The 24760-nt window shown below is 45.4% G+C and overlaps 1 protein-coding gene across 1 annotated transcript in view; it reads right to left on the bottom strand.

The window, feature by feature from the left end:
* Positions 1 to 23643, bottom strand: part of LOC135912161 (N-fatty-acyl-amino acid synthase/hydrolase PM20D1-like) — a 66511-nt gene extending 42868 nt beyond the window's left edge. The window contains exons 1-5 of the mRNA XM_065444545.1: positions 23196 to 23643; positions 17226 to 17361; positions 15517 to 15749; positions 14139 to 14362; positions 679 to 798 (exon numbers count right to left, since the gene is read on the bottom strand). Of these exons, the coding sequence (XP_065300617.1) occupies positions 679 to 798; positions 14139 to 14362; positions 15517 to 15749; positions 17226 to 17361; positions 23196 to 23381 (899 nt within the window). The 5' untranslated portion in view covers positions 23382 to 23643. The remainder of the gene's footprint in view (positions 1 to 678; positions 799 to 14138; positions 14363 to 15516; positions 15750 to 17225; positions 17362 to 23195) is intronic.
* Between the last annotated feature and the right edge of the window lie 1117 nt (positions 23644 to 24760).

The raw sequence follows: 24760 nt of genomic DNA, 5'->3' as shown, positions 1-24760 counted from the left end.
GGTGCTCCAACAGGGGTGTACTGGTGACACGTGAGCATTGTTTTCGACATACAATCTCAATTAGTGGCACAGTAGGCTTAACAAGAGTTTGCTCACGTTTGCTGTAGGCACGTTGAGATGGTGCCAAAGCCTGCATTTCGTTCACTCGCTCAGTTAAAAAAATATGGCCACAAGTCAACCCAGTGTGTGTCGCGTTTTCTGCGGCAAAGCAAAGTAGAGTGTGGCCTGTGCTGTGGACACGATGCGTGTGCACTTTACGAATGAAAACAAGAGGAACTTCCTGAAGGAGGTGTTTGCCTTGAATTAATTCGGACAGGCGTTGAGATGGGCACCATATACGTTTGCGTTAGCGTTGCGCGCTCACACTAATGCAAGCATTTTACGCTGTACTAAAGCTGTCTAATACAATTCCAAACGGTTCAGACTTGCATCAGTATCTCTTCCTCAAAACTAAGGTAATCATAAATTTTATAGGAGGATGCTTGCTGCGCAGCATGAGGTAGACCAATAACGGTAAACTATTATATTTCCAAGGCCTCCATCCAAGCTGAAATCATTCCCAAAATAGTACTGGTTTGGTGTTCCATATGGGTAAGGCCCAACATATGGGTAAGGCCCAACATATGGGTAAGGCCCAACATATGGGTAAGGCCCAACAGCCCAGCCTGATGTCCTCACCCAGAGAGTGCCTTGGACAGCGTAACGATCGCATTGTTCACAGGTGGCGCTGCCGAGTGACCGCTGGTACCACGTGCCGACACCCTAGCCATGATGGAGCCTTTCTCCGTCACTGCCACCCTGTGTCGAGAGAAGCATGGGGCTGTGTGGTAGGCGAATATTTATTTATATTGTTTTTATTTAGACATACATTGTCTGAAAAGACTGGGCTAAGGCAGATGCCTAACAAAGGCTCCCCCGACCCGTACGTTGCCAAGAAGAGAAAAGCAACAAGCACACAAAGATGCAACACGGAAACATCAAGAAAATTAAGAAATCAATGCAAATGGCAAATACAAAACATACAAGAAGCCAAAATTGTTCAGCAACAAGAACACAAAGAAGCAACACGGAAACATCAAGAAAATTAAGAAATCAATGCAAATGGCAAATACAAAACATACAAGAAGCCAAAATTGTTCAGCCATATATACTTCACAAGACGAGCAACAGCATGTACCATATTTATTCGAATATAAGACGAGGTTTTTCTCCAGGCTCCTTATCCTTGAAGTTACCCCATGCCTCATCCCAAATTTTGCCTTTAAATCTGGCTTCACGGCAGCATGAGCTACAATGCCATGGAGCCACACCGACAGGCTAAACTTGCATATAACCTGCACACCACGAGTTGAAGCCCCCTTCCCTCCTATTTCACAGTCACCATTTTGTGCTTTGGCTGTGTTAGTAGTTCAGTATTTCAGGCAGTCCCCACTGAGCTTGAATAGCCATTCAGCTACTTTCTTTCACCTTATATTAAAGTGCATGCATCAGTTCTTTAAAGGTACACTAAAGGCAAATACCAAGTTAACGTGGACTGTTTAAATACTATTCCAGAAACATCGCAACGCTTGTTTCGTGCCAAGAAAAGACATAGTTTATGAAAAAATTACATTCGAAGGTTCCGAACACCATTTCCAAAATTCGAATCTCGCGCCACCCACCTGGGGGAGTGGTGACGCTGCATACGCCATCACCGCCCTTTGCTGCCATTGGTGAATAAAACGGCTCTCGGAAGACGGCGGCACCGAGCCAAGACAGAGAGGCGGATTCGCCGCTGCAGCTGCTTTTTGGTCAAGTGGCGTCGACTGTTCGGGCATTCCGCAACATTACATGAAAGTTGAATTCTCTGCTACTTGCAGTTTTTGTGTGTTTCGCGAGCCAATAAAACCAGCGCAGCTCTATGTGATAAGGAAACTGCTGAAACGTGAAAGCGTGGGTGGTGCAGAGTCGAGCGAAAACGAAACTTTTCAACCACTTGCGTCATTGTAAAGGGTAACTTCAATTAGTTTTTTTCTAAAAATGAATTAGAACTGGATAAGTAGCATTTTATTTCTCCTTCTAGTACAATACAATGACGTTTTTTGCAATGAGTAGTTAAGTACTAGTGACAGAATTTAACTGAGGAGTGCTTTCATCATCGGACAAGTGCTTGAATGTCCCAGGAGAGTCTCCAATCATGTCCTGCAATTTACCTCAGTTTCTCAATTATTAAGGCCCAATTCGCAATAATATTGATGCCTTAGAGATTCTCAAGCACTAATCTATCATGTTACCTTAACTTAATATTTGCCTTCAGTGTCCCTTTAACTGTCCCCCAACTGCACCCTAGCCTTATAATCGTGACTGCGTTATAGTTCATTAAAGGGCGACATGGGTCTTAAAAACCCAAAAAATCATGAAAAAAATCGAGATTTCGTCTCGAAAACGAGACGGCATTCACGATCTTCAATTTGGATCTGCAAAACCACCTTTTGAGGTTTGCAAAGTGCACAGCGTGTGATAGTGGCAACGTTGAGTTCAAGAAAGTTGGGCGAGAACATGGCCTCGCTGTGAAACTTACGCTCTCATGTTCCAACTGCAGAGACATCGCGGCCGCATGGAGCTCGCCGCACGTAAGCGGCGATCAGACGGTGCACCCGTTCGTTGTAAATATTTTGCCAGTGCGTGCTATGCAGTGCATTGCGATCCTGCAGACAGCACTTAATGATATTTTTTCAGTGATGAACATTTCCAACCGCGGTCTCGACAACAAGATGTGACAGAACTACGCGAAAAATCAATTGACCCCTGCAGCAGTTCGTGCGGCCGAAGAAGTGATGACCGAAAGTGCACACTCGGTTCAGCAACTCTACAGTGTGCTGAACTTGGGGAACGATAACAACATCGCCGTATCTTTTGATGGTTCGTGGATGACACGTGGACACTCATCCCACATAGGGGTAGGTGCAGTTGTTGAACTTTTCTCGGGGCTCGTGCTGGACTATGTTGTTTTAAGCAATTTTTGTTCTGGCTGCGAGCGGGGACCAAAGAAGGATGACCCAATGTACACAGCTTAGAGGGCTAGCCATTTATGCCAATAGAACACAGATAATAAGGCTGGAGAAATGGAGGTGCAAGCTGGCCTTCTACTTTGTGACTTTTCGAGAGGTCCCTCAAGAAAAATGGCCTTCACTGCACAACAGTGTTATCTGATGGCGACAGCCGCACTTTTCTTGCTTTGCAAGAGGCTGATGTCTACAGTTACATTAAAATTGAAAAATAAGATTGTGTTAACCACATGAAAAAGCGTATGGGCACAGCCCTGCGCTACTTGATCACGAAACACAAAGGGACAGAGAACCTTGGTGGCAGAGGAGGGCTCACGGGTGACCTTACAACAAAGTTGAGCTCTTACTAAAGCACTTAAATCGCACAAAGGAGATGTAGAGACAACTCGCAAGGCTGTGATGGCGACATATTACCACATTACTAGTAAAGATAAAGTCACTAATCAGAGTCTGTGCCCAACAGGCCCATATTCTTGGTGCTGGCAGAATGCAGCAGCAGCCCGAGGCGAGCCTACTCCCAAAAACCGGTATAACTTGCAACCTCATGTGTGCAAAGCATTGCTTCCAATTCATGAGTGCCTCTCAGAAAAGAAGCTTCTTGAGCGGTGCCAGAGAGGTAAAACTCGGAACAATAATGAGAGTTTACATTCCATAATCTGTTCACTTGCACCAAAGCAACGCCATGCACCACTATTCACTGTAGAAGCTGCTGTGGCCGAGGCAGTGATGCCACAGGAACATTCAAGAAGGAACATTCAAGCATATAAATCACATCCGGATGCGATTTATATGCTTGAATGTTCCTTCTGTAAGAAACAATATATCAGTGAAACGGGACAATCAATGAACGCCAGATTAAATGGACATCGCGCGGCACAGCTAAAAAGCTTCCCAAAGCCATCGCCGAGCATTTCAACCAACCAGGTCATAGCTTTGATGAACTCTTACAGTCAGATTTCCGTTCTGAACGAGAAAGAAAATACAGAGAATCATACCTTATCCATAAGTTCAAGACATTGCAACCAATAGGCATAAACGTTTCAAAGGGAGCTTTAGAATCTATTCACTATGCTAAATTTCAAGCTATAGGCAACAACACTTAGTTTTGTTTCTTGGCGTATCCCTTTCTTTTTTCCTTTCCTTTCCTACTTTTTTTTTTCAGCCGGCGTGTCAGACGCCGTTGACACACCGGCTAACACACGTGCATCGACACGTGGTTGACAGACGGGGGGGGGGGGGGGGTCCTGGCCTTGGCCTTGTGCACAGCATTCCTTTGTTCTCAATTCGACACGCTAGCACACCTTCCCTCGTTGCCGCTCCCACCCGCCTTACACCCTCTCCCCTTTAGAAGAACCCCACCTATATATACTGTGGCGAGGAAAGCATACGTCGCCTTGAAAAGACAAGTCCACTTGTCAAAACCGTGGCTCCTGCTTTCACCTTGTTATCGTTTTGCTCATCGTCTTGAACTTCCATCTCCCGTCTTATGGTAGAAGCATGGCATATCTATAATGGTGGAAGTGCGTGCTTGAGTCAGCCTTCGATTACTTTATGTAAGGAAGAGATTAGGTGCCTTAACAGTTAGCTCTCACGTAGACCGGCACAATGTACTCGACTGACACGTGGTGATACCATTCCAGAGCTTGCGCAGATGAGTTTTGTGTCTCCTTCTTTTTTTTTCGCCTCAGTGCTCCCTTCAGTTGATAGTCAGCGTTCGTGTTGTCCCCTTCTCTACTTTTGTGTTCTGTCTGCATGCTTCACCTCTTCTTTTGCATAATCCGGAAACCCTGCTAGTTTTTAGACCAACTTCACTACTTCTTCAGCTTCAAAAGAAAAAAGCACTTAATGCTATTTGATGGACAGTTTATCTACAAAAAAATATTTTATAGATCCTTGTATATGAACTGAGCTGTTATCAGTGCTGGCATACCAATTTGGTGTTCCCTTCAAAATAGAGCATACTATACATCTCGATTTATAGGTAGCTAATTTATTGATAGTGTAATGAGAAAGAAGAGCACAAGAACAAGGCCAGCCAGATCGTCTCTTCCATGCCTGCTGTGCAACCAGTGGGCCAGCCGGATTGCCATTGCCTAGCACAAGTGTGAGCCGTTCGGGCAACCAGCTGTTCCTGCTCTGCGTCACCTGCCTTCCCGGTTACGAACAGACGTTACCATCGGAACTGTTCAGTACACCCATTATAATTGGTGGAAGGTGCGGGGTATTCAAGAACATCTACACCCTGGAACTCTGATCTCGGACTCTGCCTCCCATCATACCTGACTCTCCCCAGACGGCGTCGCCGCCACCCCCCGTTGCCTGCTCTGGCGCTGTCTCGCAACGCCATCCAGCAGTTTTCAGCGGTACGCATGAACAGGACGTCAATGACTGGTTGTTTACCTATGAATGGGGGAGCTTGCACAATCAATGGGATGATACCGCCAAGTTAAATGCCGTAATATTCTACCTTGTGGGAGTGGCTCACCTGTGGTTTAAAAATCACGAAGCCGACTTTCAGTCCTGGTCCACGTTCAAGACCAGTTTCGCTGCAGTTTTCGGTCGCCCTGCCGTCCACAAGTTGCGCGTCGAGCAGCGGTTACGAGAGCGAGCGCAACAACCTAGTGAAACATTCACCTGTTATATCGAAGAGGTTCTCGACCTATGCAAACGTGTGGATGCTTCTATGTCCAAAAATGATAAATTGAAGCACATTTTGAAAGGCATCGGCGATGACATTTTCCAAATGTTGATCGCCAAGAGTCCGCACACCGTAGCAGAGCTCATAAACTTGTGCCAAAGCTACGACGAGTTGAGGAGGCAGCGCGAGTTGACCAGGCGTCCTTCAGTGGCTGACAAGGCCCCCTCTTCCATGACAGCCTTCTCCGATCGCTCCCCCTTCCTCACACGAATCCAAGCTTTCGTGCGGGAGGAAGTTGCACGTCAGCTTTTTCTGCCACCCTTTGCTGAGCTACCCCTACAGCCGCCGCTGCCACAACAGCCTTCTACACAGCTCGCTCCTACGCTCCGGCGGGTTATTGAAGATCAAGTTGCTGAGGCTCTACCAATGCAGCATCCGCAGTACCCTGTCGCTGCGCCACTTACTTACGCATCCGTCACTGCGCAGCCTCCTCGTCAACCACTCGTTGCGCTACATCCTCGGCCGCTACGACCCGTTCATCATCCCACTTATTGACCTGCGGCTGCCTTTAATAATCCTTGGCGCACGCAAGACAACAGGCCCATATGTTATGCCTGCGGTATTCCCGGCCATGTTGCACGACTCTGCCACCACCGCATGCTGCACTCTGATGAGTTTGTGCAGTCGCCTCCCTACGCCGACGTGCAGCCTTTCCACGACACTTATTTTAGTCGGCAGTGGAACAGGCCACCAGCCGAGCGCCCGGTCCTTACACATCGTTCACCTTCGCCATGTCGCCGCTCGTTGTCCCCCATGCATCTGCGCCCTTCACCCATGCAAGAGGAAAACTAAGCGCCGTAGTTCAGGAGGCAGGAACTGCATCGCCATCAATCTGTACAAGTCCTCTATTGTCGCTTTCAAACGTCGTCGACCTTACTGTTGACGGCGTCCCTACCGTTGTGCTAATTGATTGTGTATGTCCTAAACGAACGCCTCTCTCACGCTTTATGAAAAATTACGACGCCACTTTCTGGGTTTTCTCTTCGCACAGCAAGCACCCAGCCAGTTCAACCTTCAGCAGCATGCACAGCTAGAGTTGTTATTCAGGGCGTTCTCTATATTGTGGAGTTTGTGGTTCTGCAGTCCTGTTCTCATGATGTGATACTTTGCTGGGGTTATCTCTCGCGAAATAATGCCGTCATCGCCTCTGTGTGACGTGCCCCTCGTTGACGCGAATTCTCTTCCCGCTAAGCTAGTTCTTCGAGAAGACATCGCCATACCGCCGTACTCGTCTGCCATTGTTCCCATCTTCTGTGGCGCTGTCTCTGAAGGCGCTGTCCTCTTCACTCCTTCGGAACTCTTCATGACCCGCAAAGACGTTCACCCCCCTCCCCCCCCCCCCTTTCACCACGCTTGACATTTCAGCCGGTTTCAGTGCCATCGTTGTCTGCAATCCGCTTCCTACAGCCCTGATAGCTCTTTGTGGCGAAGCACTTGGCCATATTCAGCCTCTTGATGACATGTTTATAACCAATGTGCCGGATGCTTCGTATGCAGAGCTCACTGACTGTGCACTTTCCCTTTCTTCTCCGCCATCACCTGACTTATTCACACCTTTCATTGCCGATGACCTCACTTCCGAGCAGCGCTCCCAGCTTCTTCACCTGCTTGCCCAGTTCCGCTTATCTTTTGATGTCGCTCAGCCTACTCTGGGACGCATGTCAACCAACAGCCAACACATCGACACTGGCTCCAACGCGCCGTTGTGGCAGCGCTTGTACCGCGTATCCGCCAAGGAGCGTCAGGTGATCAGAGAGCACGTGGATGACATGCTTCAGCGCAGCGTCATTCGACCTTCCAATAGCCCGTGAGCATCACTGGTGGTTCTTGTCACAAAAAAAAAGATGGTTCCACTTGGTTCTGCGTCGATTATCACTGTCTTAATAAGATAACGTGAAAAGACTCTATCCTCTACCGCGTATTGACAACGCTCTGGGCAGCTTGCAAGGTGCTAAATTCTTCTCTTCATTGGATTTACGCTCGGGCTACTGGCAGGTCCCAATGTCAGCAGTTGATTGCCCTAAAACTGCATTCATTACTCCTGATTGTTTATATGAATTTAATGGGATGCCATTTGGCCTATGCAATGTGCCTGCTCCGTTTGAATGAATGATGTACAATATCTTACGCGGCCTAAAATGGAGCACGTGTTTGTGCTACTTCGACAACATCGCTGTGTTCACCCCTGATTTCAGCACGCATCTTCTTCGCCTTAGGCAAGTGTTGACGTCCTTGACCAACGCAGGCCTGCAACTGAACCTGAAAAAGTGCCAGTTCGCCGCGCTCAAGCTCATGATTCTAGGTCACGTCGTATCACAAGACGGTATTTGCCCCGACCCATCAAAACTTCGCGCTGTGGCAGAATTTCCGAAACCTAAGACACTCAAAGAACTCCGCGCCTTCATCGGCCTCTGTTCTTACTTCCGATACTTTGTTCACAATTTTGCCTCAATAATATCACCTCTAACACAACTCTTAAGTGGCGCCAACGACCTATCCTCCTGGTCTCCAGCATGCGACGCCACGTTCGTGACCTTACGCCACCTCCTGACGTCTCCGCGTATACTGCGACACTACGACCCCACCGCCCCAACTGAAGTGCATACCGATGCCAGTGGTATTGGCCTTGGTGCAGACCTTGCGCAGCGCAAGTCTGGCTACTACGAGTACGTCGTTGCTTACGCCAGTTGTGCGCTGACCAAAGCAGAACGTAATTACAGCGTCACAGAAAAAGAATGCCTGGCCATCGTTTCGGCACTTGGGAAGTTTCGCCCTTATTTATAGGCAGGCCTTTCAATGTGGTTACTGACCATCATGCCCTTTGTTGGCAATCCTCTTTAAAAGACCCGTCTGGACGCCTTGCCCGCTGGGCTCTGCGCATTCAAGAACACGACATGCACGTCATATACCACTCAGGTCACAAGCACACTGACGCTGATGCTCTGTCCCGCTCTCCGCTGCCAGCCGACATGGCCTCTCTCTCCACCATTAAGGCGGTATCCTCGGTCGACATCGACACCTTCGTATCAGAACAGTGCAAGGATCCCTGGGTGGCCTCTCTATTGGATCTCCTTTCTGGCTCGCCTCCCGCTCCCAGCGTCGCCAGGCTGTCCATTTCGATATCCGGGAAAACCTCTTGTACCGACGCAACTACCAGCTTGATGGTCGCAAGTGGCTCCTGGTTATCCCTAGGACTATGCGTTCCGACATGTGCGCGTCTTTCCATACTGACCCACAATGTGCACACGCAGGCATTTTGAAGACGTATGTGCGCCTGCGGCAATGTTACTACTGGCAAGGAATGTTTACTTTTGTCCAAAAGTTTGTCCGCTCGTGTCCGCAATGCCAACGCCACAAATTTCCGCCTCATCCGGCCCACGGTTTATTACAGCCGCTTCCGTGCCCTGCTCGTGCCTTTGACCGTGTGGGAATAGACCTGTACGGGCCGCTACCGCTAACACCCACTGGAAAACAATGGATTATTGTTGCAGTTGAGCACCTTACATGCTATGCTGAAACTACTGCGCTACCTGCAGCGACCGCTAGTGACGTTGCATCCTTTCTGCTCCATCGTTTCATTCTTCGTTATGGCCCACCTCGGGAGCTGCCGAGTGATAGAGGTCGTGTGTTTCTGTCGCAGGTGGCTGAAGCTCTGCTTGCTCAATGCCACATAGTTCACCGGACCACCACGGCGTACCATCCTCAAACTAACGAGCTTACAGAGCATTTCAATCGCACCCTTGGTGATATGCTCACCATGTACGTTTCATCAGAGCATACAAACTGGGACATCATCCTCCCATTTGTCACGTACGCATATAATACGGCTACCCAAAGTACCACAGGATTTTCTCCATGCTTTCTCCTCTACAGTCGCGATCTTTCCCATACTATCGATACGGTTTTGCCTTATACACCAGACATGTCAGAGTGTGCACCCATTTCAGCCGTCGCCCGATACGCCGAGGAATGCCGTCAATTAGCCCGAAAGTTCACCTCTGCCGACCAACAATGACAAAAAGCCAATCGTGATGGTGACGCTACGAATCAGAACTTCGCTCCCGGCACACTTGTCCTGTTGTCCGTGCATACTACCATGCCTGGACTTTCGACAAAACTTCTCTCACAGTATGATGGATCATACCACATCGTCGAACGCACCTCTACGGTCAGCTATGTCATAGAGCCGCTTACATCAACATCCGACAAGCGCCGCCGTGGACGGGATGTTGTTCACGTTCACCGCCTGAAACAATTCTATGACCCGCTCGTCTCTACATAGTAAGTTGCCAGGATGGCTCCGCTTTTCCACCGGGAGTAATTGTAATGAGAAAGAAGAGCACAAGAACAAGGCCAGCCAGATCGTCTCTTCCATGCCTGCTGTTCAACCAGTGGGCCAGCCGGATCGCCAGTGCTTAGCACGAGTGTGAGTTGTTCGGGCAACCAGCTGTTCCTGCTCTGCGTCACCTGCCTTCCCGGTTACGAACAGACGTTACCATCGGAACTGTTCAGTACAACCCTTACAATAGCTATAAATAAAAAAGAAGAGAGCATACTATACATCTAGATTTATAGGTAGCTAATTTATTGATAGCTAGCAAGATCCCTGTTAAGTAATGTGATTAGCCTCCTGAGCATTTGCAGCACTGCGTTTTTTTGCACAAAGTTTGCACACATAATGTTGGTGTTAAATTTTCGTATATTCGATTCGATATTTCACTTTTCTTTGTTGATTAGATTCGAGATCTACTATTCGAAATTCACACACTCCTAGGCAATGCTGTGTCCGCAGAGATGAAATTTGTTGTAAATTTGCTGCAATATTATGTTTGATTGCACACTTTTGATGGTGTAAGATTTTGGAAAACTATTTCAAATATATTCATATTTACAAATAGTGATTGTTTGATATGAAGACCGATTCGAATAGGACACTATTTGATTCATTATTCGAAGGTTTCAAATATTCGCACAACCCTTATAAGTAATCCTTATAAACAAATTTGTACAGTATGACAATGCAAAAAGGCGTTCATCTGATTGCAGAAGTCAGATTGAGGTTGACTATGGTAAAACAAAGCAGAGTCCTGACACAATTATATTTAATAATGACAACTTGCCCCAGCTGAAGAGCCTCGCATGCTTCAACGGGGATCCACGAGCAAAATTCTAGCTTTTACAGCAATCCCAGCCTGTTCTTGGCACTAACTTATAGTGCCGTAACCTATTCCTACATAAACAGTACTTTCCCAAGCTACTAGCTGCATGTCACAAGTAGCACAACTGGCCCACACATTGAGCACTGACAGGTGTCCAAAGCGACGAAGCATGGATTCTGCAGCTGCCTTGCAAGCTCGGCACCAAGTACAATGTATCACGAAAGTATGGAGACCCCCGATCTCGTCACTGTAGCCTGCCGATGTGTGTATCGTAGCCGAGGACACCAGCTACTGCCACTGACGAGAATAAGGCCCAATCTGTTCACCAAGTGTTCAGCAAGTGTAACGTATAAGCGAAGCTGGTAGTGCGCTCCAGTGACTACACTCCATTTCATACATGAGGTGCAACGCTGTGGAAGCTATGCAAGAAGTTTGGTCACCAACATTTATCACTCCACATGTTCTTTCTATGCTTAGCTGCACACCTGCAATGTTTGCTCATGCGAGCATGCATATTAGGCTGCCGCTATTGGGCTGCAAATAATGAATATGAAAAAAAAAAACGCCGAAAAGCGAAAGCAGTCACATGAGCACATTGTTTGCTTGTTTCTCAGGATTTAATCTTTCTTTTTTTGTTCATAACTGAGCCTATTATAAAGATTGTTTTCAAAAAAATTGGCTAAAGAACACCCAACTATTTCTAAGCATGAACGCAGCCACCGCAAAAGGTATCTCTAGCTTCCACAACATTGAACCTAACGTACAAAACAGACTGTAGACCAATCGCATTGACACTTCTGCACCTAACTGTATGGGTTCCCATGCATTCTGCTGACAGTGCCAGTAGTTGTTTGGAATGGTAAAGATAGCAGCAGGAGCCGAATTATTTGGCTCTTTCCTAGTAAGATTAAAGAGACTAAATAGTAAAAATGAGTTGACCTGTATACATATATACAATATGGTTACATTAAATTTGTACAATAACATCTGTACAATAGCAAAAAAAAAAGTCGCTATATGTACTACTATGCCAAGGAGGCTTGACGAGCCAGAAAAGATGCAAAAAACAAAGAATTGCCTTCATGTATGCGCTTGAGCTCACCATAAAGAAAAATTTATTTCTGCGGTTTTAGGTGCCAAAAGAGCTTGCCATAACATTTAGAATTTGATGGCACCTGCTTATGTGTAGTTAATTTTTTATCCCTAAAAATGAACTACGTTGCACTCTAACAAAGCCAAAGGGTAAATTTAGTAGAGTTTCATAAAATCTTTGTGTGCCACAAATGCTCAAATGAGAAAATTCTTGATATCCATGATGTCACACTGATGCAACAGCGCTGGGTAAAGAAAGCTGAAGTCTCACCTTAACTTTCTCTATTTTAATCAGCTTCTCACTGTGAAATTAAAGAAGATACAGCCTCAAAAGAATACTTTACCAGTGTACACTGATAAAAGGTCTTGTAAGCCGTGACGTAACACAAGGGTATAATGAGCACAATAATTGCATAATGTTCACTGGGAAGTACCCACTGATGAAAAAAAGCCTTCTGTGAACATTACAAACATTATCACAAACACGATAACCCTAGGAGGAGAGAGGACAAGACGCCTGTGCCTTCATTGTATCATGCTGTCTGTGCTAAGGGTTATGATGAATGCCCTTCAACTTGCCCAGCCATGCAATCGATAGCACTCATTTCCCAGCAAGAATTACCAGAATTAGCTCGTGCGGCTCCTTTTGGTATCCAACATCGAATTCGCATGCTTGAATCCTCCAATATTGTCAAGAAAGATCTGGCAGCAGAGCATTTCAAATGAGGCTCCCAAGGAAGTGTCCATTTATGACAGCACCATTCAACATGTAACAAGAACAAAATTATGTAACTTGTATCGTTATTTTCTTTGGCTACAACCTAAATACACAGCTGCAATCCACTGCTCTCCAACTCAAAGACAATTACATTTTATATACCAGCAAATTATTATTGCACATTTTTGTGGTGTAATGGCACAGACAGTCTTTAACGCAGTATCGTGTTCATGTAAAGTTGGACAGCATGGCTTCTGGGTGGCTAGATCCTGCAACGCAGGCGACCGCTGTTGACACAGCAATTGCAAACTGCCCACACTGTTATCTGTACTCTTATCCCCTATCTGGCTAGTCTTCACACCTCGAGACCGAGCTACCACGCACAAGGGCCAACAAAAAGCACCGAGCTTGCCCACTGCATGCTTCGAGCCCTCACCGATATATGCCAGTGGTTGTCAGCTGACAGCACAAACCGCACTGTCAGCCATGCGCAAATGTATTACTGTTAACAGATCTCACTCTGTACTCTGTGTTCGCTCAATGAATCTTCTTTCAATACTAACCCAATAATTTGAACTATTTTGCCAGTGATGCGAGATATGTTTTCACAAGTTTCTACTGTATGCTGGTTTGCCTATATACATTCCAAGCAGCATGAATACACATTCAGTTATGTAGGTAAGAAAGCCAGTCTAAAGGTACGTCCTCACTTGCGGAAATAAGCACAAGCAAGGTGGTGCTTGAAAACGGTCGCCGCCTTCTGAAGTCCACACCACTGCACGTTCGTGGTCGCGGAGAGCGGCAGGCAGGCGAGAGTTCTCGCTCTCTCTCAAGATGCCTCAGGAGTCCGCGAGAATTCCTGCACGTTTCAGTTGTTCTTCCCCGGCAGCTGGGACATGTTGCGCGCAGGTTGGGCTCGCCCGTGAGAGCATTCACCTCACCGCCCTCGTGACGTCTTTGGCGCCTGTGGTTGGCTCGCTCGCGTTTGAGGAAACGCAACGCAGGAAATAATGGGTTCAGGACCCTTTCTTGCGTGACAGCGAATTCTTGCCAGGAAAGCACCTTTCGTGGCATGCATTTTTAAGGGCGCTGCCTTGCGTGCACTTATTTCTGAAAGTGAGGCCGTACCTTTAGACTCTGGAAAACAACCAGTCATACATGAAGAGCGGTATATGTAGCTTGAACTGTAGTACTACCTCATAATGTCATGCCCAGGAGGCTTAAAGCACTTGTGTAAACATGCATACTTGTGAGAGCTAAGCTCATATAGTTTACCCCCACAGTTGCGTTTATGGAGACTAGCTAACCCCTGCCAGCTAAACCCACATGCGTGCACATCCACCTGACAATGCTGTTGATATTTGTGGTCTTAAGTCTTGTATGAGTCATTGGCGAGCCTATCATGGTCATGAGCATGGACTCACAATGCGACTGGCCTTTGAAGTCCGGGGAGCAATCTCTCCAGGATCATCATACCCTCGTCCAGAATGAATTCCACCTGCTTAACGCCCTTGGCCCGCAGCGCACGGCCAATGGCAGCTGCACCGTCCCGACCTTCAACCTCTTCGTCGTGGCCAAAAGCCAAGAACAGACCACGACGGGGCAGGTCCCCCTGCTCCAGACGGAACTCAAGTGCCTCCATGATGCCCTGGGTATAACGGAGTCACATGTTGGAAAAAGCAACAGCACAATAGTTATTTATCTTGAGCTGCCCACGATTAGTATGTGCTTGCACCTTACGTACTGAAGTAAGATAAAAGGAACCTTTGGCTCTTTCAGTAGACCGGCACACAGTGAAAAAGACGAGAACTGATGAGCCAAAGACGAAGTGCTCTTCTTCAAACATGCCAATGCGGAATAAGAACATGCTTGGCCCTTTTAGTTTTCATTGTGCACTGTTCTACTGAAAATATGCATTACTAACAAGCATAATCAATTATTGCGTGGAGAACGCTCATTTGTAAACATGTCAGATATAAAAAAGAAAGCACAAGACACTTTAACTGTTGAAAAGCACCTCTAAGAAAGTCCTAATTGAATGAAATTGCATCTCTTGGACAGGGAACCATATCACACAACTTAATAATAATATTCCAGATGGTCCTTTGATACAGGGCTGCATTCCATGCATTCTTATTTTAACGTTTCCAGCCAGCTTAATGTTTCTGGGTGCACTTTCAATTTGAAGTAAATATAAAAGGTGGAGGCTTGGGATTTTGTGACCTCTCCCCCACTTTTCTATAACAAGTCACTAGTGCACGTAAGACATTATGAAGATTTGCCAGCCTGCGAACTTAAAAATTTTTTAAATCCTGCTGACATGACACCAAAAGGGGGTGGGGAGATAGCAAACACTTCTTTCATGGCTTGCCCAGAAAAGATGCCTTTACACACACACACACACACGCACACGCACACACGCACGCACACACGCACGCACACACTTCATTAAATATTATTTCACTTTAGACGCAGCAGAAAAGTATCAACAAACTCGGCACAGCAATTAGTGACGAACAAAGACTGCTTTTATATCACAGCAACTTCTTCAGGAACTTGCCTGTGCAAACATTCTTGAATAATGTACCCTTCTTTCATCCTTTCACCATCAGAAAACTTTCGAAAGAGGGTTGGGAAACCGAAGAGAGAAGCCTTTTCGTAAGCAGAAAGCATCTTTTGTAAAACTTAAAGCAATATTCATAAAAGTCTAAAAATAAACCGAAATTTGTAAAACATCACAGAAAATTCACTCATCAGAGCTGAAGTATAGATTGTATATGGTAGCCAGGGTGTGTTGCTCACCATGAGAATGTCCTTGGCATCGATGGCACCCCTGCCCCAGATTTCCCCGTCCAGCACCTGTCCCACAAATGGCGGGTGGTGCCATTTAGTTGCATCAGCTGGAACCACATCCATGTGCGCACACAGCATGTAAGGCACGAGCTTGGGGTCCGAACCTTGGACCTCATAAAGCAGGCTATAGTTGGCCACCACATGACGTTTGACCAAATGGGATGAATGGACCTGCGGGAAGGCTGCGACAAACCAGATGACAGCATGTGAGCGACAGTGATGGCAGCTCATTTTGTTCAAGCGATTAGTTGCTATCAGTAAGCACTGCTAAACATTACGATTAACTGCGGAAATTGGCCTCTTAAGAAACTTCAGCAGAGGCAGGGTATCCACTATGTTGGCATTATTAAATTACCTAATTTTTTGAGGTTTCTGTTAAAGTTTTTATAAAAATTCACCGACAGTCTAATTACACTGGTAGTTCAGGCACAAGGGGAAAAATAAAAGTGGTTTATAGCTCAGCCAAGTTGCTATGCCAACCCACAATTTTAAACTATTACTAGCCGTAAGCTGTAAATCAGGTAGGATGCACTATCCCATTTAACTGAATCTCGTGTTTCATGATATTCCAGCTGCCTGGCCAGGCTCACATTCAGAAAGCCAGCAAAATACACCATTTAGTATATGTACTAGTGTATGGGTTCAGATAAAAACTTTGTTTCCTTCTGGCATACCACCAGCTTTACTATAATTACTGTAGGTATGAATTTCTCCAGCTCTTGGCAACTGAAGTTATAATGCCCCAAATTTTCCAGAACTAACAAATTCCCTGAAAATTCATTCCAGGCAAAACTCTTCTTCTAAGTCTCTGTTTTCACGGCTCTTAACAGCATTAATGATACATGACTGGCTTACGCTGCGTGTAACTGTGTGGCATACATATTTATTTCATGTAATTTCAATTGAGATGCTTGGGAGAAGGAATTTGTGGCATTGCATCAGAAGACCAGATCCACCTGCAATAGTATGCACATCTGCATTTTATTAACCACTGAACCTTGTCCAGTTAAGGAGGGCTATGGAAATACACAGAGGGCACCAGGAGTACGACCACACTGTCAGTATTAACAGTGGCAGCTGATATTACTGTGGACCAGGAAGCACGGAAAATAGAAATAAAGCAAAAGAAGGGAATGGTTATTCATCAACCTTAACAAATTTTATTGAAAAGAGCCTTTGATTACGATGCACCCACCAACCTCAATATGAGTCAATGTCTTCAATTTTGGAGGCCTTCACTGATCCGTACACTGCTAATGTATCGATACTTCACAACATAAATTAAACAGCTCTGAACTAGGCCTATTGATTTTTGCCCTATACAAGATTTTGAACACCATGTCTACCTGTGCTGCCTACTTTATTTTTTGTCTGCTGCATGCAATCCAACTGTGTCCCATGCTTGCACGGTATAATTACCAGGTCTCATTGTGTTGAACATGAATATGAGAAACTTATGATATGGAATATGGTCTTCTTCAAATCAGGAATCCCTGAAAGCACAGACGTATGTTTCCACCACATGCACAGGTTTCAAGGTACTATCAACTATAACTGTTTGTTGCTTATCTGCTTCAGAAGCGCTGTAAAGAAATCAAGCCTAGCTTATTTGTTCATCTAGGCATGCAAACAAAACAAGCAAATGTAGGCTCACACACCTTTCTCAAGGAACTGGACGAAGTCCACTAACGCCTCCCGATTGTACTCGTGTGGGCCTGTGCTGACAGTGGGGAACTGCAGGGCTGCTGCCAGCCTCTCGGACAGACGGCGCCCATTGTCTTTAATGGCTAGCTCCTGGAATATATAAGAACAATTACTACTTCCTTCATCCACATTTTTTTCCCCACGAGGCAGTGAAAACACAGACAAGAATGATAGGAAAGAAGCAAGAATGCCACGCACACGTGCACGGGTATGCAAGCCACCATCCGCTTTAACACAGGCACCTAAGTTCCCTTCGAACTGCAGGAACCAAATCTCATCGCAGCTGTGGCGTTCCAGGTGACGACTGCGCACCTGCACCCTGCCCCGTTAATCCTGCACCTCTGCTTCCAACGCTACCATGAGGTACGCCAGTGCTCACACGGATAGCTCGCACAGAAGTGACCTTTACAGAGAACACAAATGGAGAAGGAGCATCCAAGAGTGATGCCCATCTAGCCAAAGTTGTACCAATGACATAATGTCAGATCTTTGACACCTGTCACTGACACGTTGAACCAGCAGTACTAGTGCCAGCCCAATGATTTGCTGCTCGGTGATGGGGTGCATCCGCCTACATTACTGCAACATTGTAACACAAAGCAAGATTTACTGAGGTTGTGCAAAAACGAGGATAGATGTGGCGATTTCCCTCATAAAGAAATGGAGAAGAGTGCTGCGCATGTTTGTCTTGGCAATGCTCCCACGTGGCACCACTCTGACCCCTCTCACCATGTTTGTATCCCCTTAAAAACGATGTGCAGTGCTGCAGTATCATGCACCTCTCCTGTCAACACACCACTTACCTGGTGATGTGAGCCCTTCTTGCTACATTACCATCATTGTTATAAATTAAAGCAGTTTGCCATTCACATGCAAGCCCTGTAGTTGAGGAGCACATGTTTGTGTGTGCGACTTGTTTCTGGCGCTTCTGTCCGGTTGCGGAAGGAAAGAAACCACGGACGTTCAGGTTCAGGTAAACTGAACACCCTGCTTACCTAATGTGCCAGCATTCCACTTCAGCGTTCAGTGTACCGTCACAGCCGACCACTCTGCCGATGGCACTACCATACTTGACATAATGGTCTGTGTGCCAAGTTCCGTGAGCAATAACAAAAGGGTAGTTCTTCCTCCTTCGTAGTGCTTGTAGCCAATGATTAACTCGTGCATGTGGTTTGACACAGGCGTTCAATAGTTTTTTTATGAAAAAAATGGGGAATGAGTGACTGTGCTATCAATAGACATTTCGTTGTCCCGGTTATGATTACTCACCAGCAGATTTACAAAGCATCATCCTACCACCTTGACTTATGACTGTCTTACGCATTGTACTCCTCTCTGGGTACGCATCTCCTCATCATTCTTCCCTCTACAAACACCGCCCTTGTCCTTGTGACATCGCTGCGTTGATGTCTCACAGTTTGCCTTCGCATGAACTGCTGCTTGCATTTCAGCACACTGTGAACGACGCAGTCCAAAAACCAAACCACCACACGAGATTAAAGTTGTAACATGTGCAGTGCATAAACAAATGTTTGATGAGATTCCATGTTGCATAGGAGGACAATAAAGAGTTTTGTATGCATCGTATTTAGCTGTATAGCACTTATAAGTGCCTGCTGTGCAAGAGCTTGACTTCACGAATTTGAAGAAATCTGTTGGATCCGCATAAATTATTTTTCTTCGGGTCTTGGTTTTCGCCAGTTCATTCACTATTGCTGCTCTGCTTCATTGGTGGCCAGCACTTTTCGTTCTGTGGTTAGCGTTGTTCTAGTTTGAACATTTACCACAGCTTTTCTTTTTTTTTCTTTTATGCTTTCGCCATACTGCCTATGAAAATTTTTGTACTCTCCTACTCTGGCTGTTAGAAACCCTTTGGGCATCAGAATGCATGGGAAAAGGTAGACAACTATACGACCTCCGCACCCATCGAGCACTCTGTGGCTTAGGCACAGTGTCTCTTTTGTTCTTTGTTGTTGCAGTCATAATAGCAGCGCTTGTCCTGTGGTGCATGTTATTTCTTTTTTTTCTGTCCTCATTTCAATCATGCTATTACAGCTTTTACTAAACATTGACCCCATAAGATGCAGCAGTAAAAAGGCAGGAGTCTTCACGATATGGTGCAGATCAACCTGTCCACGGCATGTTTGTTACCATATATATAATAAAGAAAAGATGGTGGATGTGTTGACTGAATGCGTACTCATGCTACAAAGAACTCCAGTTTGTTAGAAATACATCACATAAAGTTTAATAGCTTATAAGCAGCTAATTGTGTGTTGCATTCTGTTTAGCTTTCAATGTTGAACAAAACAAACAATAACGTCCAGTGATTAACATACAGAGAGTGCAGCATATAAAAGCACCTATTTGCAATACAAACACACACTAACAGAAATTATTTATTCAGAAAGATTTTACAGGCCTGCTAGGAGGCATAGGCAGCAAAATTTCCATTTTGCAGCAAATGTAGGTAAGCGAGATGGGCCTGTAATTGTCACAGAAGTCTCTACTTCTATTTTTGTATATCAGTACAACTTTTGCTATCTTCCAGTCGGAGGGAAGCATACCAGACAGTAAGGCCTGCCTGAATATATGAAACAGGATGAAGCTTGAAACAGAAGCAGTATTTTCTAATACAACGGTTGTCTTAATTAATCTCAATTTCTGAATATTATGCATTAGCCCTTTTATCCCTTTTTATATGCTCCCCAAAAAGTGAAGTGCACAGGTCCCACCTTTTCTACCAAGCCTAGAGGATATGAGTGAAGCCATCTTTTGACACCTACTTAAAGATCACCTTCAATGTGAGAACTACCCTTGGTTCCATATCTTGTTCTGTGTCACGCAATGTCCCCTGTTTTCATCGTTTTTCATATCATAGCAACAGTACCGTTGCCCCATTTTACAGTCCAGATGCAGCACACTCTGGCTTCTTTATGTACCTCACGGTAAAAAGGGACATGGCTTTGACATGGAACCAGGTGTGGTTCACACATTGGAGGCGATATTTCGGTAGGTGTCAAAAGATGGCTTCACTCGTGTTAGCTATAGGCCTGGTAGAAACAGTGGGATGCATGCCTCTAGGTTTCTGGGGAACACATAAAAAAGGATAAAAGTGCCGACAAATCATTTTCAGAAATTAACATTTTAGTGCACCAGTCTCAGCCTTTATTGAACAACCGTCGTATCTCAGAATTTATTCTATCCATGTCACAACAAGACGTTTAGGGTTGTTTACTAGCGACACAATGGCCTTGACCATGATGCTTATTGGTGCCATGTAATGGTAGTCGAAAGCAGGTACAAAGGGTGCATTTGAGCTATTCCCACCTGTAACACGGGCATGAAAAAGGAATTGAAAACTGTTGGACACTCTCTCAGAAAGAGCGACTGCATTATCATCGTGCAACAGAATATGGTTACCCTCTTGACTATATTGTTTTCCAAAACTATGTTTGATTGTTGAGTAACTCTGGAAGGTCATCAAAGTACTTATCCTTTGCTGTGCACAGTGCAGTGCAGTATGATTTAATGCAGGCTTTGTATTCAATCCGCAATGAAGGTGTTGTATATGGTGAAGAAGGTGTTAAACGTCAATTAATGAGGACACTTTTTCCTTGAACATCAACCAAATTTCTTCAAGTGATCGGCCGTAACATGACAGTAGCATTTCATTCTCCCAAAATGTTCTTAGTTCAGTGGTGATGACCATGTAATTGCCTTTATTATAATTGCAAATTAGTTTTGGCAACAAATTAGAAACAGGAGAAGGTATATTTATGGTGAGTTAAAGCAAGTTATGATCACTAAAACCATTTTATGTGATCTACTGTTACAGCATTGTAAGTTATAAGGTCTAGTATGTTACAGCCAAGAGTTGGCTGCGATACAATTTGGGGACGTTGTAATCAACCTCAATCAATTAATGAATTCAGTCGACAAGTTGCATGGCAACAAAAGTTTGTCCTAGTCAATTAATAGAAAGTTCAAGTCACCAAACAGATAGGTAATGTCAGTGGGGAAGAGCTCAGATGCCTTGTGTATGCTAATGTGCAACTGATCATTGAAATAGCTGTTCAAATCTGGTGGGTGGTAACAGCAGCAGATCAGCATCTCAATATAAAATACCGTGCAGGCAACCTAGACAGCTTCAATGTTGGAACTGGTATTGATGAGGAATGACGCAAGACTTTCTTTTATGCCTAACAAGACACTGCCTCCTCTTTTGCAAGTGCGAGCACACCTATATGTATTGTAGGTACTACTTGTTAAGGCAATAATTTCATTGTCAGATTCTACGGGATACTGCCAAGTCTCAGTGAAAGCTATAGCATCAGAGTCAGCATCATCGAGATAGCTTGAAATGAAATCGCCCTTCGACATGAGGCTACGTGTGTTAGCAAATGACACTAATAAAGAAGGAGCGCTGCGAACTGGCTTTACTGTTAGATGATAAAACTAGAACAAGTGCCTTGACGTAGCTATCTGTTTAACTCGACGACCGTGTTAGAAATGCCGCCATAGACGTATGTTACAGAGCCGATTTGTAGTTCGTAAACCGAAAGCTTAAAGGATTTATTCTGTGTTTTTTCAATTACATTCTTTCTGACCAGCTGAGTTTCCAGCGAAAAATATATGAGACTGAGAACGCTGTCCCCTTAAGCTTCGATTCACAAGACAAAATGCACTGTTTATCTTTGAAGAGAGTTAGCTCGGCGATGAAAGGGTTTCATTCTCTGGCAACAAATCTACCCCGTCAGTGCATGCGCTCAGACTGTTGACCTATTAGTGTAACACCCAGCTTTTTTGAGCAAAATTTGGTTATATGCTATTCGGATGCTGCCCTAGGGCTCAGTTGCACATTAGCATAGGCAAGGCATCTGAGCTATTCGGATGCTCTCCTAGGGATCATCGTCTAGGCTGAAAAAAGTATACAAAGATTAGAACGCTTAAATCTGTTTTCCGTGTCATTACATTTGGATGTAATGGCCGTCATTTGGTTTGACACAATGGAGAGAGCATCAGCATTTGTCCTGGTCTCCACATTGTCCGGTGACGCTATAGAATTTTCTAATGTCCCCACTCTAGCGTTTAGTTGCTTAATTTAATCATAAGCAGCAGCCTGCCTTTAAAAACTATTTTTGAACTCTGTTAACACAGTGGCAAGGTCCATTGCAAGCTTCTGCTTGGTGTTCATGCTCCTGTACAAAAACATTCAAATGATCCATATATAGTCGGTGAAAGCGAGGATTCAGCTTAGCTATAGCTCTGACTGCTTTTAAAAAAAGCGAGAATAAATAACAAAAATGGTCAGCGCGCTTTATGCCATTTATTCATTATAATCCCATCGCATCTCTTCAGCAATGTAAAACTTACACGGTATTTTTATTTTAAATTCTTGTTCCTCTCATAATAAATGTTCCTTAATCAGCACTTGCTTAGAAACCGAAGTACCAGCTAATCTTTCGCAGAAAAACGTTTCGGAAACAAAAATGCACACGTTCATGCAGGGGCTCGGCGATGCACTATGGCTTTTGTAGAACATGTATTGAAAGCAGATCAAGTTGAAGTTAATTTTGAAACGATGATATCAGCTCGAAAATTAGGACAGACGTTGAATCACAAATGTGACCTTCACGATCGTAGTTTCGTTGCAAAGCACGAACCTACAGGATGCGCGAGCACTCATTCACCCACCCTCCCAATGGAAGGCGCGATGCTTGAATCAAACATAGAGCGCAAAACACTTAATTATCGCCGCGTTATCAGGTTGGACCTTGAATATATCGAGGAGAGTCACACAATGTACAGCCACTAATTGTGGACGTAGGCAAAAAATGCACACGAATAGCGTTTTCGCGCACTGAGAATGATCCGGCTCTGTTATCTTAAGTGAAAGTCGTAGGCACAAGAATAAGTCATACCTGTTCGCCGTCCGGCCAAGCGCAGGGCACGTCTGGAGCCTTGATAAGTATCGCACGTACCACGACAGCAATTAAAAGGCTCAGTGTAGTAGCCGCGACCAGCGTCAACATAACGAAAAGCACACGCTTGTCGCAAAATGTCCTCATGCGCAGTGCGAGGCCGAACGTTGTTGTAGCACCAGCCATGGCGTTGCGACGAGATGCTTCCCCAAGTTGACGGGAAATGTCTGACAGCTCAAGTATCTCGTACGGCTTGGCCGGTGCTTCCGATACACGCCTCAGAAAGACACTGACAAAGCGCGTGAACCGAGACTGATAGCAGACGAACAAGTGAAACTTTATGAACAGCTGACTGCGGCGCAAGGCCGGTGCCCGATCGTCGAGGGCAAGAAGTCACGCGGTCACGCTCACATCGCGAAGCCTCCAAGATACCAATCTCGTAGATCAACACAACCTCCGAGATAGCGAAAGCAAACAAAGCTCGCCTGCTAACCGCCAGAGGACGCCACTGCACAAAGCTAGTCGACTCCATTGAGCTCCAGCTGCCCAGTTTCTCCAGTCGCATCAGGTCCACTGCTCAGGCAGTCGTCGATGGGCACCGGGCGAAGCGCGAATTCCCGACTTGCGTGTAAACAATTCAAACTTACCGCGGGAACGAGAAACCCGCACATTCCAGCTAGCATTACAAATTGAGATAAAATTCTGGAAGGTAGCAAAAACGAGGCGCGCAGCGTTATCAGCAATCGTTGTTGCTTTGCCGAAAGCATGCGCCGTTTTTCAATCGCGTACTGACTGGTGCCAAATTCGGCTGAGACCCGACAAATCAGTGACTTGAATGTCGTTGATACATGATGGCCGACACGTTAAAATGTTATGTAAGTAAGCTGACGAAAATGTGGACGGTTAAAGATGCTTGGAATCGTTTGTTTTACAGCTAAGCAATAACCTAATGTTTGTTTGCGAACTGCAGAGGCGCTGCTGTCGGTACCGATGGACTCCTGGTAGGCAGGTTGTTTGAGCTACAGTGGCTACAAGGGGGAAGTGTGAGGAGCGCGCCCGGGCAGGCGAAGCGCTTTGGAAGGAAAGGGGCAGATGGCGCTGCAGCGCGCATACACGTCAGATTCTTCGGCTGCAGCGTTGGTAAACGCGTGTTTTATACGCGGCGGACGCAGTTTTTCTTTCGTCATGTTTCCATGGCTCTCACTATATTACAGAAATCGGTTCTGCTGGACACTTGGTTGTACAAGAGAGCCGGAAATATTACTGAGTTAATTCCAAATTGAGCAGAATGTCAAGAGAAAGCAGACTTACCGTTTCCATGTTGGATCGCCCAACAGCGTAGATTATTTCGCGACGGGTTGATTTCTGCTGTACTCGGACAAAGCACCACATGTTCAAATGCGCAAAATTTCTGAATAAAGCTTTATTTTGCTAAGCTGCTCTGGTAGCGGCAAAATAAAATGATTTCCTGGTACTTGGGAGTGAAACCTCTTCCAAACAGTCCTTAGGTAACCCGCCTCAGTTTCAAGTGCTTCTTTTTTTCCCGCGATGATTCCCTCTCTTTG

Source organism: Dermacentor albipictus, chromosome 8 (assembly GCF_038994185.2).
Source record: "Dermacentor albipictus isolate Rhodes 1998 colony chromosome 8, USDA_Dalb.pri_finalv2, whole genome shotgun sequence".
NCBI classification, from domain to species: Eukaryota; Metazoa; Arthropoda; class Arachnida; order Ixodida; family Ixodidae; genus Dermacentor; species Dermacentor albipictus.
Note: the sequence above shows the minus strand (reverse complement) of the source record. Positions and strands in the feature narration are given on the sequence as shown.